The sequence below is a fragment of the Dromiciops gliroides genome, chromosome 1 (assembly GCF_019393635.1).
Source record: "Dromiciops gliroides isolate mDroGli1 chromosome 1, mDroGli1.pri, whole genome shotgun sequence".
Classification (NCBI taxonomy): domain Eukaryota; kingdom Metazoa; phylum Chordata; class Mammalia; order Microbiotheria; family Microbiotheriidae; genus Dromiciops; species Dromiciops gliroides.
This window is the reverse complement of record NC_057861.1, coordinates 709,352,712-709,370,313: the sequence shown is the minus strand read 5'-3', so window position 1 is coordinate 709,370,313 and position 17,602 is coordinate 709,352,712. Positions and strand designations below refer to the sequence as shown.

At 40.5% G+C, this 17,602-nt stretch overlaps 1 protein-coding gene across 11 annotated transcripts in view; it reads left to right on the top strand.

The window, feature by feature from the left end:
* ATP2B2 (ATPase plasma membrane Ca2+ transporting 2) overlaps window positions 1-17,602 on the top strand; it is a 696,441-nt gene that overhangs the window by 588,819 nt on the left and 90,020 nt on the right. For all 11 annotated transcript variants that reach the window (XM_043971621.1, XM_043971693.1, XM_043971614.1 and 8 more), the window contains one exon: window positions 714-956. In XM_043971621.1, the coding sequence (XP_043827556.1) occupies window positions 714-956 (243 nt within the window). The remainder of the gene's footprint in view (window positions 1-713; window positions 957-17,602) is intronic.

Genomic DNA, 17,602 nt, shown 5'->3' with positions numbered 1-17,602 from the left:
ATCTAATTGCTACCCTTGTTTAATAATTATTAAGAAAAGATGTCATTTAGAACAAGATTAAAAGTGCTATCAGAGGGGCAGCTAGGTGGCGCAGTGGATAAAGCACCGGCCCTGGATTCAGGAGGACCTGAATTCAAATTCGGGCTTGACACTTACTAGCTGTGTGACCCTGGGCAAGTCACTTGACCCCAATTGCCCTGCCCCCAAAAACAAACAAATAAACAAAAAAGTGCTATCAACTCCAAGGTACACAATGGCACCTTGCTCATGAGGGACTTATAACATATATAAACGCCCACCTCTCCAGATTCTATATACATTTCTAATAGTCAAAATAAATAATGATTAAAAATGTTCATTTACTTCCTGTATGTTTTATCTTGAGGGCCCCAAAGTATATGGGAAGATGGGGATGGAGGAATAGTGGTTAGGAAGAAATGAGCAATTTAGGAAGTGGTAGAACTGGGAAATAAATCAACCAATCAATGTCTGAGGCTGATAATAATGTTGTCCATTTACACAATATTTTACACATTGAAAGAAAACAGACCAACTCATTGTAAAACCTTTTGATTGATTAGTCACATCCCTTAGAATCGGGGCCCTTCCCTTCATATTGCTATAAGGGAAGTTATTTCTACACTAAGGGTCCTGCCATTGGCCCAAGCCAGTTGTGAGCAGGCTATGTTTTCCCTTCTCTTTCTCTCTCTCAGAAAATGATGAAAGACAACAACCTTGTACGCCATTTGGATGCCTGTGAGACAATGGGCAATGCCACGGCTATCTGCTCTGACAAGACGGGGACATTGACCACCAACAGGATGACCGTTGTGCAGGCATACATTGGGGATGTCCACTACAAGGAGATTCCAGAACCCAGTGCCATCAACTCCCAAACCATGGAGCTGCTGGTGAATGCCATTGCCATCAACAGTGCTTATACCACCAAGATTCTGGTAAGTGACTGGTGACTGCCCATGGCAGCAGGCAAATTTGCCCAGTGCACGAGAATCACTGTATGCATTTTGAAACATGATTCATCTGAAAACATCTTACCATTGGCCAAGAGATACTAAAAAGACTTTTCAGTATCTAATTAAACCATTCCTTTCATAATAAATTCATCTCTTTATTATACTCCCATATAAGAATAGGGAACATCTGTATCTGTGATGGATGACACTTAGGCTCAAAAGTGAGGGAAAGGGTCAGTCATCCAGATGTTTGGCATTAAACAGACAAAATAGATGGGTGAAGAGTAGAGTATTTCACATTTCTTCCAGATGTTTTTTTTCTCATAATATACCCCAAAGAATTATTTCTAATCAAGTTTCTGGGGCAGATATCCTCTGTCTCCCATCCCCTTGACACCCCACCACCACTCTGGGTATTGCCACTTCTCAGAATCATATTACATCATAAATAAAGCCAGCACAAAGAGGCAATGAGATTGTAATGGGTGACTGAAAATGAGATGGTTCTCTTCTGTTCTTCAGACACTGATGTAGGGAGGAGTGGCAATGGCACTGTGAGGAGAACATCCCCACATCCCTGGGGCTGAGGGATGTGAATAAAATCAGAAAGTAGGTCAGCATGGTATGCACAGAATACTAATGAGGGAAGGACCCAAGGTGCAATGCAGGGGACCACAAGATGGTTCCCTTTGTAAAATCAGAATGGAAAAAAAGTGATGCAGACTTTTTCTACTTGCTGCAGAAGCAGGCCATTACCCTCTGTGGTCTTGTTCTAAAGATGCAATGGGCTAGGAACTTCCTGAGGAGGCCTTGGGGCCATTTGGGGGAGTTAGAATTAGGGAGAGTGACTGAATTTGATGGAACACAATGGTCTAGGAGTCGGAGGACCCGGGGACAAGTCCCACATCTGTGGCTAATTTGCTGAGTGATGCAAGTGTAACTTACTTTATCTTTCTGATCCTTAGTTTCCTTATCTGTTCAATAAGTGCATTGGACTAATGGTCTTCCATGTGCCTCCTAGCTCTAATGTCAAGGTCAAGGTTACTAAAAAACAATCACAGTAGGAACCTAAATATCTTTGTGTAGCTAAGTCCAATTCAGTCTTTGCAGGCCAGAGCCACTGAAATGGGATATAGTGTTATAGGCCTGGGGTTCAAGTTCTGGTTTTACCACTTACTAGCTTTAGGTATATCATCAAACCTGTTTGATTGACCAACATCACTGGTGCCAAACTAAGATAGAAATGGATGCTGGACAGCATATTGACTTAGAAAACCTCAAATTAACATTTTCTTTGTTGCATTGTATTTTTATTTATTTTCTTTAAAAGTTGCCAAATACATTTTAGTTTGGTTCCTGGGCACTATTAGGGAATTTTGCTGGCTGCCTTCCACCTGTGGGCCCATAAATTTGACGCCTCTGACCTGGATGATCTCTAGGGTCTCTTCCACCTTTAAAACTGTGTCTATTTCAGAAACATCGATGACAAAATGAAAATTCCCTTGTAAGATCTTGAATGATTAATATGGCATTCAATTCACACAAAATGTCTTGGAAAATTAGAGTGATTTGTTTAAAAAACAAGCATTTTAATGCCTGATAATAGCAATAATAATACTAATATTAGCATTTATGTAATTCTTTGATGTTTAAAAAGACCTTTACATGTTATCTCATTTTTATCTTCCCATCAACCCTGTGAGATAGGTGCTATTATTATTCTCATTTTACAAGCCAGGAAACTGAGGCTAAGATGCTAAGTGACTTGCCTAGGATTACACTGCTAATAATTGTCTGAGGCAGAATTGGAATTCAAGTCTAACTCTCTTTGCACTGTGCCATCTAGCTTCCTAATGAAATTGAAAGAATACTGAGCTTAGAATCAAGAGAACTGAATATGAGTCTCCAGTGACTAATAGATTGTGTGATTTTGGGGAAAGTCAATTTTCTTCTTGAGATATCTGTTCTCTCATCTGTAAAATGATAGGGGCTGAATTCCGTGGTTACCAAGGTTACTTAGAACTCAGAGTAGGCAGAACAGGAAGAAACCTTACAAAATGTCCATATTGCTTCTATCTCTAAAAGTCTATGATTTATGACTGGTTTAAATTGTGGTAAGAGAGACAGAGTGAAAGCAAAATGAGAGGAGGAAGAAGAAAGGAAAGAAGGGGGTTAAAAATGAGGAAAAATGATCACCCTGTGACCAATTCTGTGACAGATCAATATTTCTAAACTTAACTAGACTGATCCTCAGACATCAGAAATGGTGCCCATTGTGGCAGCTAGGTGGCACAGTGGATAGAGCAGCGGCACTGGATTTAGGAGGACCTGAGTTCAAACCCGGTCTCAGACCCTTGATACTTACTAGCTGTGTGAACCTGGGCAAGTCACTTAACCCCAATTGCCTCACAAAGAAAGAAAGAAAGAAAGAAAGAAAGAAAGAAAGAAAGAAAGGAAGGAAGGAAGGAAGGAAGGAAGGAAGGAAGGAAGGAAGGAAGGAAGGAAGGAAGGAAGGAAGGAAGAAAGGAAGAAAGAAAGAAAGAAAGAAAGAAAGAAAGAAAGAAAGAAAGGAAGGAAGGAAGGAAGGAAGGAAGGAAGGAAGGAAGGAAGGAAGGAAGGAAGGAAGGAAGGAAGGAAGGAAGGAAGGAAGGAAGGAAGAAAGAAAGAAAGAAAGAAAGAAAGAAAGAAAGAAAGAAAGGAAGGAAGGAAGGAAGGAAGGAAGGAAGGAAGGAAGGAAGGAAGGAAGGAAGGAAGGAAGGAAGGAAGGAAGGAAGGAAGGAAGGAAGAAAGAGTACCCATTGCCAGGCCCATACCCAGAGGCTTTTTTAGCTTGGTAGACGCTGACTTTGATGGCCTTTGAGAATTCAAAGTCCTAGATCACCATGGTATTATGAGGTTAAACTACAGATGATCAGACCTATGCCACTAGAGGGAGGGAGTCCCTGCACCAATGTGATGGTGGAACTTTTGTCATTATTGCAGTATGATTTAGTTATCTGACCATTTCAGGGATAGAATTGTTTTTTATCCTGTACTGCATAATGCAGGTATTTGCCTCACTTCTCCTCTTCTGATGTTGGTCTGTGTGGCCAGCAGCATGGCTTGTTGCTAAGAGGAACAAAGCTGTTTAAAGGAAAGGTCAGAGCCATCTGGCCAGTGTTTTGTTCCCATTCGGTTACTGAAATGGTCGATCCAAACTGAATTTTCTTGACAGTAATGTTAAAGTGGGCCAAAAAAAAAAATACCTAGACTATTACTCCCAGAAGGCACTTTCAGTATCAGGACCAGAGTATAATGCTCTCATTTATTTATTTTTCCTATTAAAATAATAGGATTATAAATACAGGGCTGGAAGGATCTTTAGAGACAATCTAGTCTAAATTCCTCATTTTATGGATGAGGAGAATAAGACCTAATGAAAGGGTAAGTGAATTACCCAAGGTAACATTGACAAGGTGTCAAAAGATGGATTCAAACTCAGGTTTACTGACTGCAGACCCAGTACTCTTTCTATTATACTATACTGTCTCCTTCAGTGTTTTATCGATGCTTTAAAATTTTTATATTGCTATTATATCCTAATAATTCACTTGGTCTTCAACAGAACTATCCATTTTTAACAAAGCAAATAGTTAAGTAGAAAAGATGAAACCTTTTGCCATGCTTAACAGCATACTTGACATTCTGAATTCATGCGTAGTCATTCCATTGCCTCTCTGTCTGGAAAAGGAAAATAGGTTTTATCATTGGTGCTCTGGAATCAACATTAGTTTTCCACTGAACTGAATTATGATGTCTTTTGTTATTGCCTTCTTTATTTTATTATGATCATTTTGAATCTTGTTCCTGTTTTCTTTTATTCACCCTGCATCAGTTTATCTAAATCTTTTCAAGTTTCCCTGAATTCCTTATAATCATTTTTAATGATACTATATTCTGTTCTATTCATATACTGCAGTCTTTGGTCATTCCCCAATTGGAAGGTGCCTATGTTTCCAATTTTATGCCACCCTGAACAGCAATGCTACAAATATTTTGGTATGTGTAGGACCTTTCCTTCTCTTCTTAACTTCCTAGTGACATACCTGGGGAAAAAGGGAAATATGATGAGCCAATTTTTGGACATCGCTTTGGAGATACCTATGGGACACTTAGATGGAGATGTTCAGAAAACATTTAGAGATATGTAAGTGGATCTCAGGAGAGCACTGAGGTCTGAATGGGTAGATTTGAGTGCCATCTACATAAAGATATAGTTGAACTGATGGGAACTGAGAGAAAAGAGAAGAGGGTCCAGGATGGATGTAACTTGGAGTAAGGAAAAACTGAGTTTCAATCCTTCTTCAGATACTTACTAGCTATATGACTCTGGGCAAATTGCGTTTTTTTTGGGGGGGGCAATGAGGGTTAGGTGACTTGCCCAGGGTCACATAGCTAGTAACTGTTAAGAGTCTGATGCTGGATTTGAACTCAAGTTCTCCTGAATCCAGGGCCATCAAGTGCCACCTAGCTGCCCCTCCCCCCCCCCAGCAAGTGGCTATTAATCTTTTTTCAGTCCCTCAGTTTCTTCATTTGTAAAATTGAGCTATTAATGGTGCCTACCTCAACTGGCTGTTATGAGAATTTGATGAGATAAAGTATGTAAATCCCATTGGAAACTTTAAAGGGCAATATATTAACTGCTATTACATTTGGAATAGTAATAGTAAATTATTTTTAGTGTTATTCAGAAAGATACTTTCTGAAATCCCTTCTGAGAACCATTACCACAGAACAGGATATGAAATAAGCTACATAAATTCATGAGGCTCTATGACAGAATCTTGAGTAAGTGTGATATGGTGAAAAGAACAGAGGAACTGGGTTCAAATTTCAGATCTGATACTTATTACCTGTGTGAACTTTGGTTTGGAGTTAGAATTATCAAGACTTTAAAAAAAATAGTGTTTGAACCAGGCATGATGGTATAGACCAGTAAACCCTGCTGCTGGGGAGGTGGAGGCTCTTGGATTTTTTTCCTACTTCTTTTATTTATTTGCTTATTTTTTCTTTAGCAACAAACATTTATTTTATTTTTTCCAGTTATATGTAAGGGTAGTTTTCAACATTCATTTTCATAAGATTTAGAGTTCCAAATTTTTCTCCCTCCCTCCCTTTCCTCCCCTCTCCACAAGACAGCAACCAGGTTATATATGTACAATGCACAAGTGCTCTTTTTATCAGTTCTTTCTATGGGATGGATAGTAAGCTTTGTAATTAGTCTCTTGAGATTGTTTTGGATTATTGCATTGCTGAGAGTAGTTAAGTCATTCACAATTGCTCATTGAACAATACTGCTGTCACTATGCACAATGTCCTCCCAGCTCTTCTCACTTCACTATACAATGATGTTCATTAGTCTTTCCAGGTTTTTCTGGGATCTTCCTGTTTGTCATTTCCTATAGCACAATACCATTCCACTACAATCATATACCACCATAGCTTCTTCTGTCATTCCTCAATTGATGGACATTCTCTTGATTCTCAATTTTTAGCAACCAAAAAGAGTTGCTGTAAATATTTTTTGTACAATTTCCCCCCTTTTCTCTTTTTTTCATGATTACTATTGTTAACTGTTTCCCTTCCATCCTATTCCCTTCCCCATGACATTTATTCTATTATCCATCTTCTTTCATCCTATCCCTCTTCAAAAGGGATTTGCTTCTGTCTGTCCCCTCCCCCAATCTGCCCTTCCTTCTTTTGCCCCATCTCTTTATCCCCTTTTCCTCCTATTTTCCTGCAGGATTAGAGAGATTATTCCACCCAATTGAGTGTCTATGTTATTCCCTCCTTGAGCCAATTCTGATGGGATTGAGGTCTTTGAGCCAATTCTGATGAGTGTTAGGCTCATTTACTGACCAGATTAAATAGATTACTCCACCCAATTGGGTGTGTATATTAATCCCTCCTTGAGGCAAGTCTGATGAGTTTAAGGCATTTGAGTCTTTTCTGATGAGTATAAAATTCATTTACTGCCCTGCTCCTATCCCATCGCTTCCCCCATTCCATAAGCCTTTTCCTGTTTCTTTCATGTAGAATTTCACCTCTGCTCTTCCCCCTCCACCACTGCATTCCCCTCACCCTAAATTTAATCCTAAAGATGTCATCATGGGGAACTAGGTGATAAAGTGGAGAAAGCATCCACCCTGGACCCAGGGGGATCCCAGCCCAAACCTGTCCTCAGACAGAAGACAGTCTCCCACTGCACGACCCCAAGTATGTCCCCCAACTCCATTTTTTATGGTTATCTAGGGTCTTGTATTTGAAAGCCAAATTTGCCATTCAGTTCAGGTCTTTTCATCACAAATACCTGAACATCCTCTTTTTCATTGAAATCCCATTTTCCCTCTGAAAGATTATGCTGAGTTTTGCTGGGTAGGTGATTCTTGGTTGTAATCCCAATTCCTTTGCCCTCTGGAATATGATATTCCATGTCCTCCGTTCCTTTAATGTAGAAGCTGCTAGATCCTGTGCTATCCTGACTGGAGCTCCACAGTACTTGAATTCTTTCTTTTTGGCAGCTTGCAATATTTTCTCCTTGACCTGAGAGCTCTGGAATTTGGCTACAATATTTCTAGGAGTTCTCCTTTTGGGATCCCTTTCAGGAGGTGATTGGTGGATTCTTTCAATTTCTATTTTAGCTTCTGCTTCTAGAATTTCAGGGCAATTTTCCCTGAGAATATCTTGGAAGATGGTGTCTAAGCTCTTTCCTTGATAATGGTTTTCAGGTAGATCAATAATTTTCAAATTATCTCTCCTGGACCTATTTTCCAGGTCAGCAGTTTTTCCCAGAAGATGTTTCACATTGCCCTCTATGTTTTTATTCATTTGGATTTGCTTTATTGTGTCTTGGTTTCTCATAAAGTCACTACTTCCATTTGTTCAATCCTAATTCTTAGGCAATTATTTTCATCAGAGAGATTTTATACCTCCTTTTCCATTTGGCCAATTTGACTTTTCAAGCTGTTGACTTTTTTCTCATGTCTTTCCTGCATCACTCTCATTTCTCTTTCCATTTTTTCCTTGACCTCTGTAACTTTATCTTCAAAGTCCTTTTTGAGGGCCTCTATGGCCTGAGACCAATTCATATTTTTCTTGGAAGCTTTAGACATAGGAGCCCTGATATTGACATATCTCTGAGGGTGCACCTCGATCTTCCTTGTCACTAAAGAAACTTTCTATGGTCCTCACCTTTCTCTGTCTGCTCATATTGCCTTTCTTTTACTTGACTTTTAGTTCCTTAAAGTGGGACATTGTTTCCAGCTGCAGTATGCCAAGCTTCAGAAGTTCTGGGTGGTATGATTTAAGGAGGATCAGGTTCCTCACTCACCTGGCCTGTTCCCTGGTCTGTAGATGACCCCAGACCAACTTGCTAATCAGCCAGCTTTCTGTGTTGTGGTTGTCAACTCCAAGGATCCTGTGCCCCTCCCCCACCTGGGCCACTGCTACTCAAGCCTACCTCCTGGTTCCCAGCAGGGATGAAAAACCCAAGTTCTGCCTCAGCACCAGCATAGACCCCTGTAGTCTCCCCCCCTGCCAAGGGCTCAGCCCTCTCACCAGACTGTGAGCACAGTTCCATATGACACTGGTGCTTCAGCTGATTCAGAGGCTCTGGAGATCTCCTCCTCTGGTGAGGCTTTTCTGGGACTGGATCTGTGTCAGGGTGACTGTAGGGTTGTTCTCCACTCCTGTATCAACACAGCAGCTTCCTCCTTCTGACCTTCCAAGCCGTTCTTGGTTAGAAGATGTTTTCAGTACATTTTTCTGTGGGTTTTGCTACTCCAGGCATTGTCCTATGGCATTATTTGGATATTTTTTGGAACGATTGTGTCATGAGTTTGAGAGCTCACTGCCTTTCCTCTGCCATCTTGGCTCCACCCTGGAAGTCTCTTGTGCTCCTCTCTTAAATTCCTAGCTTCCTTGGCTGGTGGATTTCTTGAGCTCAGGAGTTCTAAACTATGGTGGGCTAAGCTGATCATGTATCACCACTATGCCCAGAACTAAAATGGTAAGTCTATGGGAATGGGACTACCAAGTTACCTAAGGCAGGACAACCCAGCCCATGTCTCAAATGGAGCATGTCAAAGCTCTCATGTTAATCCGAGTGATTCCATGTCTGTATATAAGTCCATCCTACCTGAATATGATGGGAGTTTGAAAGGAGGGAGGGAGAGAGAGAGGGAGAGAGACAGAGAGTCAGAGAGAGACAGAGACAGACAGATACAGAGAGAGAGAGAGAGAGAGAGAGAGAGAGAGAGAGAGAGAGAGAGAGAGAGAGAGAGAGAGAGAATGTTAAAATGTAGAGACAGTAAGTATCCTATTTGAATTACTATGTCCTTCTCAACAGTTCTAAGCATTATTTCCCAAGGATGGGCATGGCTTACTTTGACTTCTTCTAGAGGGTAGCCACTGGTCCTTCCAAGTAGGAGTTGTTCTGATGTCCTTTAGGAAACTATTTGGCTCTATAGTCAGAGGACCTGAGAACCTGGGTTCAAATGCTGACGAGTTACCTAACCTACCTGGGCTTCAGTTTCCTCATCTGTAAAAATGCAAAGGGCGGGCCTTAGATGGCTTCAGCTCCCTTCCAATGCCAGAGCCACTATCCTGTGTTCAAATCCCACTTCTGACACTAACTACCTGGGCAAGTCACTTCTCCTCCCTGGGTCTGTTTCCACATCCATTAACTGGTGGTGTTGCATTAGGTGAGTTCTGAGGTTCCTTTAGATTCTAGATCTATGACCCTGTTTCATTACACAACTGTCTCAACCTGGAGTCAACAGAGACTAGCTACTAAATAGCAGGGAGCTGATGACCAGCATTTCCATCATGAAAATCTAGAACTCATACCTTCACCAGATCGAATTGGCCATGTTTTGGTGAAAGCCTTGCTTTGGCACTCTGTTATTCATTGCTGTGGTTAGCCATAATATGTCTTAGGAATGGGAAAACATCCATTAGTTCCAGATTTGGGGTTCAGCCACCACAACAAAGGAAACTGGCATGTTCTTGTACCAATATTCATCCAAGCACTTATCACAGTGGGACTGGGACAACTTTGTCATAAGCCCTTTTTGGCAAAGAGATTCAAGAATGGGATAGACTCTAATTCCCAGAGGACAAGCTTCAGGATCCTTTACAAGTGGCTTATAGGATTTTAGAGTTTCAAGAGACCTTAGGGATCATCTTTTTTACAGAGGAGGTAACTGAGGCAAAGAGATAAAGTGTCACATCTGAATCTTAAAGTCGTAAATCCTTTGTTCCTTCCCCCAGTCAGGATGAACTCCGCTATGAAATGACTTGCTGAAAAAAGAGGGCTCATGGTATTTAACAAAAGCTACAACATCTGAGGGGCAGCCAGGTGGCACAGTGTACAGAGTACTACACCTGAGTTCAAATCCAGTCTCAGAGACACCAGCTGTGTGACCCTGGGCAAGTTACTTAACCCTGTTTGCCTCAGTTTGCTCATCCATAAAATGAGCTGGAGAAAGAAATGGTAAACCACTTCGGTATCTTCACTTGAGAAAAACTTAAATGAAGTCTAACAAAGAACTGTACATGATTGAAAGAACTGAACAACACAATACCCAACCTATCAGGACATTTTTAGTTCAATTCTAGCATGCAAGTGTACAAAAATGAGGTCTGTAAATTAGGGCTATAATTTTTTCTTTTTTGTTTTCTTTCTTTTTTTTTTTTTTTTGGTTAGGCAATTGGGGTTAAGTGACTTACCCAGGATCACACAGCTAGTAAGTGTCAAGTGTCTGAGGCTGGATTTGAACTCAGGTCCTCCTGAATCCAGGGCCAGTGCTTTATCCACTGTGCCACCTAGCTACCCCAAGGCTATAATTTTTAACCATTTCCTCCCTGCCTTATGAACCCTAACTTCCTAGGTCCTCACCCTGTCTTGCCAAACCTCAACCATGGATTACTCCTTCCATCTGCTGACTTTAGTCCTATTCACATGCTGCCCAATAGAGGGAGAGAAAATCCTGAAACTGTTCTAATGGGCTAACCAAATTGTGGCTATATTAGTGCAATTGGGTCCTCATTGGCTCAAAGAAACCTTTTGACACCTTATTAATGAATTTACAGCCCCAGTAATTTGAAGAGGCTATTCTAAGCCCTTTCATCTCTCCTCAAGCTTCCCACGGCACCCCTCCTCCACCTCAGCTAAGAAAAAATGCCCACTCACTGGGATCTCCCTCTTCTGCCCTCCTCATTTTGTATCATTCAGATGATCTTCTGTATCCCGTGAAGAGAAGGTCCTTCTCATTGCCAAGGAGGCATGTTCTTGACATGCACAAGTTTTCCCCTTCCATTATATCTTGCCTACCAGATTTCTCCCTTCTCTTGTTCCCACTCTCCCACCAATCTTCGGTCTCTCCTCAGTCTACTGACTGCTTCCTTGCTGCCTACCAATATTCCCATATCTTCCACATTCATCTCTCTGGTAGCTATTGTGCTATATTTCTCCTCCCCTTCATGGCTAAACTCCTTGAGAAAGCCGTCTACACTCAGTACTTCCACTTCCTTTTCCCTAATTCAATTCTAAACCCTGGGTAATATGGCTTTGGAGCTTACCATTCAAATAAAGCTGTGCTGGGCAGCTAGGTGGCATAGTGGATAAAGCACCAATCCTGGATTAAGGAGGACGTGAGTTCAAATCCCACCTCAGACACTTGACACACTGACTGGCTGTGTGACCCTGGGCAAGTCACTTAACCCTCATTGCCCCCACCAAAAAAAAAATTAAAAAAAAAATAAAGCTGCTCTGCCAAAATTACCAATGATCTCTTAATTGCCAACTATAATTGCCTTTTCTCATTCCTCATCCTTCTAGACCCCTCTTTTGGTATTTGACAGTGTTAGTCAAACTCTTCTTCTGGGATACTCTGTCCTCTGTAGGTTTTTAGGATAGATACCCTCTCTCTCCTGGCTCTCCTTTCATCCTTCTTAATCTTCCTTTAGGCCATGCTCATTAACTATAGGTAATCCCTGAGGATCTGTCCTTGGTCCTCCTCTCCTCTCCCTTTATACTATCTCACTTGATGAGTTTAGCAGCTCTAATGGAGAAGTTCAATGATCATCTTTATGCAGATGATTCCTAGCTCTAAATAGCCAGCTCTAGTCATCTGAATTCTAGTCTCTAATCACCAGTTGCCTCTTGGACATCTTTAACTGGATATACTGTAAATACCTCAAATTCGGTATGTCTGAAATAGACCTTGCCCCCCCCACCTCCAATTTACCAATTAGTATTGATGCTGTCATTCTGCTTCTCAATCTCTGTGTCATCCTAGACTTCTCACTCACATACAATGTATATATCCAGTCCTTTGTCAAGTCTTGTTATTTCTACTCTCATAACATCTCTTCAATATGTCCTTTTCTCTCCACTCACATGCCACCACCCTGGTACAGACCTGTGTCACATCATGATTAAACTATAGAAATGCCCTTCTGATTTACTCAGATGCATCCTCCACTCAGCTGCCCATGTGCAGGTCCTACTATGTCATGACCACAACCCCATGGAAACTCCAGTAACTCCTTAATTTTCCAGGATCAAATATGAACTCCTCCTTGTCTTTTAAAGCCTTTTACAACTTGGCCCCTTTCTATTTGTCCAACCTTATTACTCCAAATTCCCTTCCACGTACTCTAAGCTCCACCAACAGTGGCTTCCTGTAGTTCTTACACATAATACTCCACCTCTCAGTTCTGTGTCTTAATGCTGGCTTTCCTCTTGGCCTTGAATGCTCTCCGTCCTCATCTCTGCCTCCTGGCTTTCTTGGCTTCCTTCAAGACTCACCTCAAATCTCACCTTCTGCAAGAGGGTTCTTCTAGTATAACCCATTCTGTTCCCTTCTACCCACCCGCACAGGACCATGTTTTTGCCTTTCTTTGTATTCTTAGTGTTTGACATAGTGCCTAGAACATAGCCCTTAATAAGTGCTCATTGATTGATTGGCTGTTGAATGACAACAATGTCTCTTAAGATATAGAAATGCAAGCACTGCTCCTAATTTGCTGAGAGAGAGAGAGAGAGAGAGAGAGAGAGAGAGAGAGAGAGAGAGAGAAGGAGGGAGGGAGGTGGAGAGGGAGAAGCAAAGGCAGAGGCAGGGAGAGAGGGAGCGTGGGACAGGGAGAGGGATAGGGGAGAGGGAATAGAGGAAGAGGAAGAGTGAGAGGGAGAGAGAGTGCACAGGCAAGTCCAGAGCAATAATCATGGTAACAAATAGGGACGGAAAGCAATATTAAGAAAACATTGTGATGTTAAGTGGACAATAATGTAGCAATAAGCAAATCTCAGGCACACATAGTAGAATGGATAAAGAGCTGGTCTTGGAGCTAGAAAGACCCTCATTCAAGCCCTCTAAGACTATATAAGTGGTAGATTCATTGCTGATCTGAGGTATGGAAGGAATTACCTCAGTGAAATTTCCCCAAAAAGATGATAACAGACCTTATTTCTTTTAAGTCATTGTTTGTTTGTTTTTTTTGTAAGGTAATTGCAGTTTAGTGACTTGCCCAGGGTCACACAGCTAGTAAGTGTAAGTGTCTGAGATCAGATTTGAATTCAGGTCCTCCTAAATCCAGGGCCAGTGCTCTATCCACTGAGCCACCTAGCTGCCCCAAGTCACTGATTTTTTTATGAGGATTTATGGTTTTTGAATGATTTTACCTCCATTCTTTCCTCTAGAATGATGATCTCCCTCTGCCTTTCTGTGTCTCGGTTTCCTCATTTGTGAAATGGAGTTAATAACCTCTGCCCTGGCTGACTTGCAGAGGTGTACTGAGAATCAGGTGGGAGAATGACTGGGAAAAACCTCTGAAAACTCTGAAGTACAGGATGGGTGTAGGGTGTCAGCTGAATTTTAGGATATTTCAGAGCTTCTCCAGAGGTTTGGGCCCAGGCTTTATTGGTGCAATGTACGAGAGAGGGTGGAGAGTGATGACACAGTAGGATGTTATCATAGTCATTTCTGTAACAATTCCATGGAGGGGGCTGGTATGGAATTGTGATTTCAGTGATGTAATAAATTCCTGGTGTTAAAATTCTTTCCACTGATGCTGACTGGCAACCCCTCTGTAACTTAGAATCTTGAAAAGTTTCCAAGGGACTTTGAAAGGCTAAGTGACTTGACCGTGGTCAGATAGCTAGTGCATACCAGACAGAGGTGGAAACCAGGTTTTCCTGACTGTTGTATAGTGGAAAGATCCTTATTTCTGGAGGCCATGGGTTCAAATCCTGCTCTTAATGTTTTCTGCCTTTGTGATCTGGAGAAAGTAATTTAATCTCCAAATTCCTTGATTTCTGCACCTGAAAATGAAGGAATTGGACTGGATAACTTCTGAGGTCCCTTCTAGCTTCATACCCACGGCCTTCAGATCCTCAATGCAACTCTTCCTCTCGTGAGACTCTGTCTGTTTTCTTATTTAAAGGGCTTCCCCAACAGTTAGCACCATTGAGGCTCACTTCAGTCATGTGACCTTGAAGGAACAGATGTTGTTATTCTCATTGCACCGAGGGCCCAGAGAAATTAAGCACTTTGCTTAAGTTCAGAGAGTAAATGACAGAGCCAAGCTTAAAATCACAAGACTGAGAACTGGAAGGGACCTTTGAGATTATCTAATTATAGGACTTTAGGATCAGAGATTTAGTGCTGGAAGAAAGGTTAGAGACCATCAAGTCCAACCTTGTTTTATGGCTGGGGAAACTGAAGCTGATAGAGCTTGCATGACTTGCCCTTGGTCACAAAGGTAGTAAGCTCACATGGAGTTTTACCTGTAGTAACAGGATAAATTAAATGACATTCTAGTTGAGTGAATGGGAGGAAAGGTGAATTAAATGCTCTCTATATTTAGGAGGATTAATTTTTTTGTTCTCCTCCCACCCTAATGTCTATAGTTCAGTTGAATAGAGGCAGGGAAGATGAATGTCTCTGGTGCTATAGGAAACATCAGTAAAGCACGAGAGAGAAAAAAACCTCTCTGGTGGTCACTAATCAGTTCCTCCGAGTTTTCAAGCTGTCACTTCTTACAGATGGTCTAGGTTTTAATTAGGATCATGACTTTACCTGAACAGAAATCATTTTTTTAAAGTTGTGTATTAACAGGTAAAATAAATTAACCATGGCCCTAATCTCCTTTACCCTTAGAATCCGGATTTTGTTCTATTTTCTAAGGGGACCCCAGTCTTATTGGAATCCTTGGGAGCTCAGTCCTACATTGTTGGGATTATCTCTAGTACCATCAATAGCAACAGTAAAAATCATCATGATGCTCATGATGATGATGATAACAGTAACTCATTCTAAAATACTTTACATTTTTGAAAGTGTCTTCCTTACAGGAAATCTGTGAAGTAAGTATAGGGCAGCTAGGTGGCACAATGGGTTTAGTACTATCCCTGGAGTTAGGAAGATTCTTCTTCATGAGTTCAAATATGGCCTTAGATACGTATTAGTTGTGTGACCCTGGACAAGTCACTTAACCCTGTTTACCTCAGTTTCCTTATCTGTAAAATGAGCTGGAGAAGAAAATGACAAACCAAACAAGTATCTTTACCAAGAAAACCTGAAATAGAAGAGTTGGACATGACTGAAAAATGACAATATTAATAGCAACAACAAGGTAATACAGGCATTAAATATTTATCTCATTTTATAGATGATGATACTAAGGTTCTGAAAGAATTATAGCATCACAAATTCATAGATGTAGGGCTGGAAAAGACCTCAGGGGTATCAACTAGTCTTACTTTCTCATTTTGAATATAAGAAAACGGAGACCCAAAGAGATCAAATGACTTACCCAAGGTCTCACAATTAGGAACTGGTAGAGCCTGGAATCAAACCTCAATCTTCAAACAATGATCTCCAAAAAATATAATGGACTACCTTAGAAGAGCTGATAGATTCCTTTTTTTTTTTGAGGGGCAATTGGGGTTAAGTGACTTGCCCAGGGTCACACAGCTAGTAAGTGTTAAGTGTCTGAGGCCGGATTTGAACTCAGGTACTCCTGAATCCAGGGCCGGTGCTCTATCCACTGTGCCATCTAGCTGCCCCTAGATTCCTTTTTAAAAAAATAAGTTCATGAATATAGTTTATTTTTCACCACCTAAATTTCCTAATGTATCTTCCCTCCTTCCCTCTTTCTGATATCTTACCCTTTTAACAATGAATTTTTAAAAATTCAACAAAATTAACTCATACTTTCAAAAAGGCTGTCATTTTCTATAGTGTTACAAACCCATAAATTCCTACCTCTGAGAAGACAAGAAGGAAATGCCCTATCATATTTCTTCTTTGGGGCCAAACTTTTGTCATTGTAGTTTCTACAGCATCCAGTTTCAATCATATTGTGGTGGTTGTTATTTACATTTACTTGGTTGTAGTCATTGTGTATATTCTTTTCCTGGTTCTGTTTACTTCAGTCTACATCAGCTCATAGAAGTCATTACATTCTTCTTTAGGTTTATCATATTCACTGTTTCTTATAATACAATGATATTCTATGGCATCCACATGATGCAACTTGTTTAGTCATTCCCCACTCAATGGACATCAACTTTGCTTCTATTTCTTTACTACTACCAAAAGTGGTGCTGTCACTATTTCATTGTGCATGGAGGCCTTCCTTTTATCATTGATCTCCATAGGGTATATGTCCTGCTGTGGAGTCTCTGGGTAAAGGGGTATGAACATTTTAGTTATATTATTTGGCTAATTACAGATTGTTTTCTAGTACCAAGTGAAAATTCCCCAAATAGTGCATGAGTGTGCCTATATTTCCATAACCCCTCCAGCATTGACTGTTTTCATCGTTTGTCATCTTTCCCCATTTGTTGGGAGTGAGGTAAGACCTCAGAGGTGTTTTGATTTTCATTTATCTTTTGTTAATGATTTGGAACATCCATATGGTTATTCATAGTTTATAATTCTTCTTTTGAGAACTATTTTGTGTGTGTCCTTTGACTCTATCTATTAGAAAGTGGATTTGGGTCTTACATATTTCTATTAGCTGAGTAAATATCTTGGATATTAGACTCATGGATATTGGATACAAAAAAAATTCCCCAGTTCACCTTCCCATCCTGATCGAAAAATGGATATAGGACCTGAATATTACAGACCATATCATAAAAATAGAAAGGAACCAGATAAGTACCTTTCAGGAAAATAGAAAATGTATAATATTATTATATTAAATTGAGAAGATTTTGTGCAAACAATATAGTCTCCTTTTTGTTGAATAGAATGTGATAACATTTGTAAAGCACTTTGCAAACCCAAACGTCCTATACAAGTACTAGCTATTTTATTGCTATCATCATCACCACCACCACTATGATTATTGCAAATCTTCAAGTCAAGACCGAATGACTATTAGTTGCCTCTTTTGCTTAGGGAATTAATTTTCAAGGAATTAGTTGGACTTAATGACCAGTGAGGTCCCATCTACCTCTGAAATTTTGGAATTCTAATTCTAATTAAAATGATGTGACTACATGTAATGCTGCCATCTAATTGTTAAACTCTCTTTTCATTGACATAGAATTAGTTTGTCTCAATATGGAACTTATA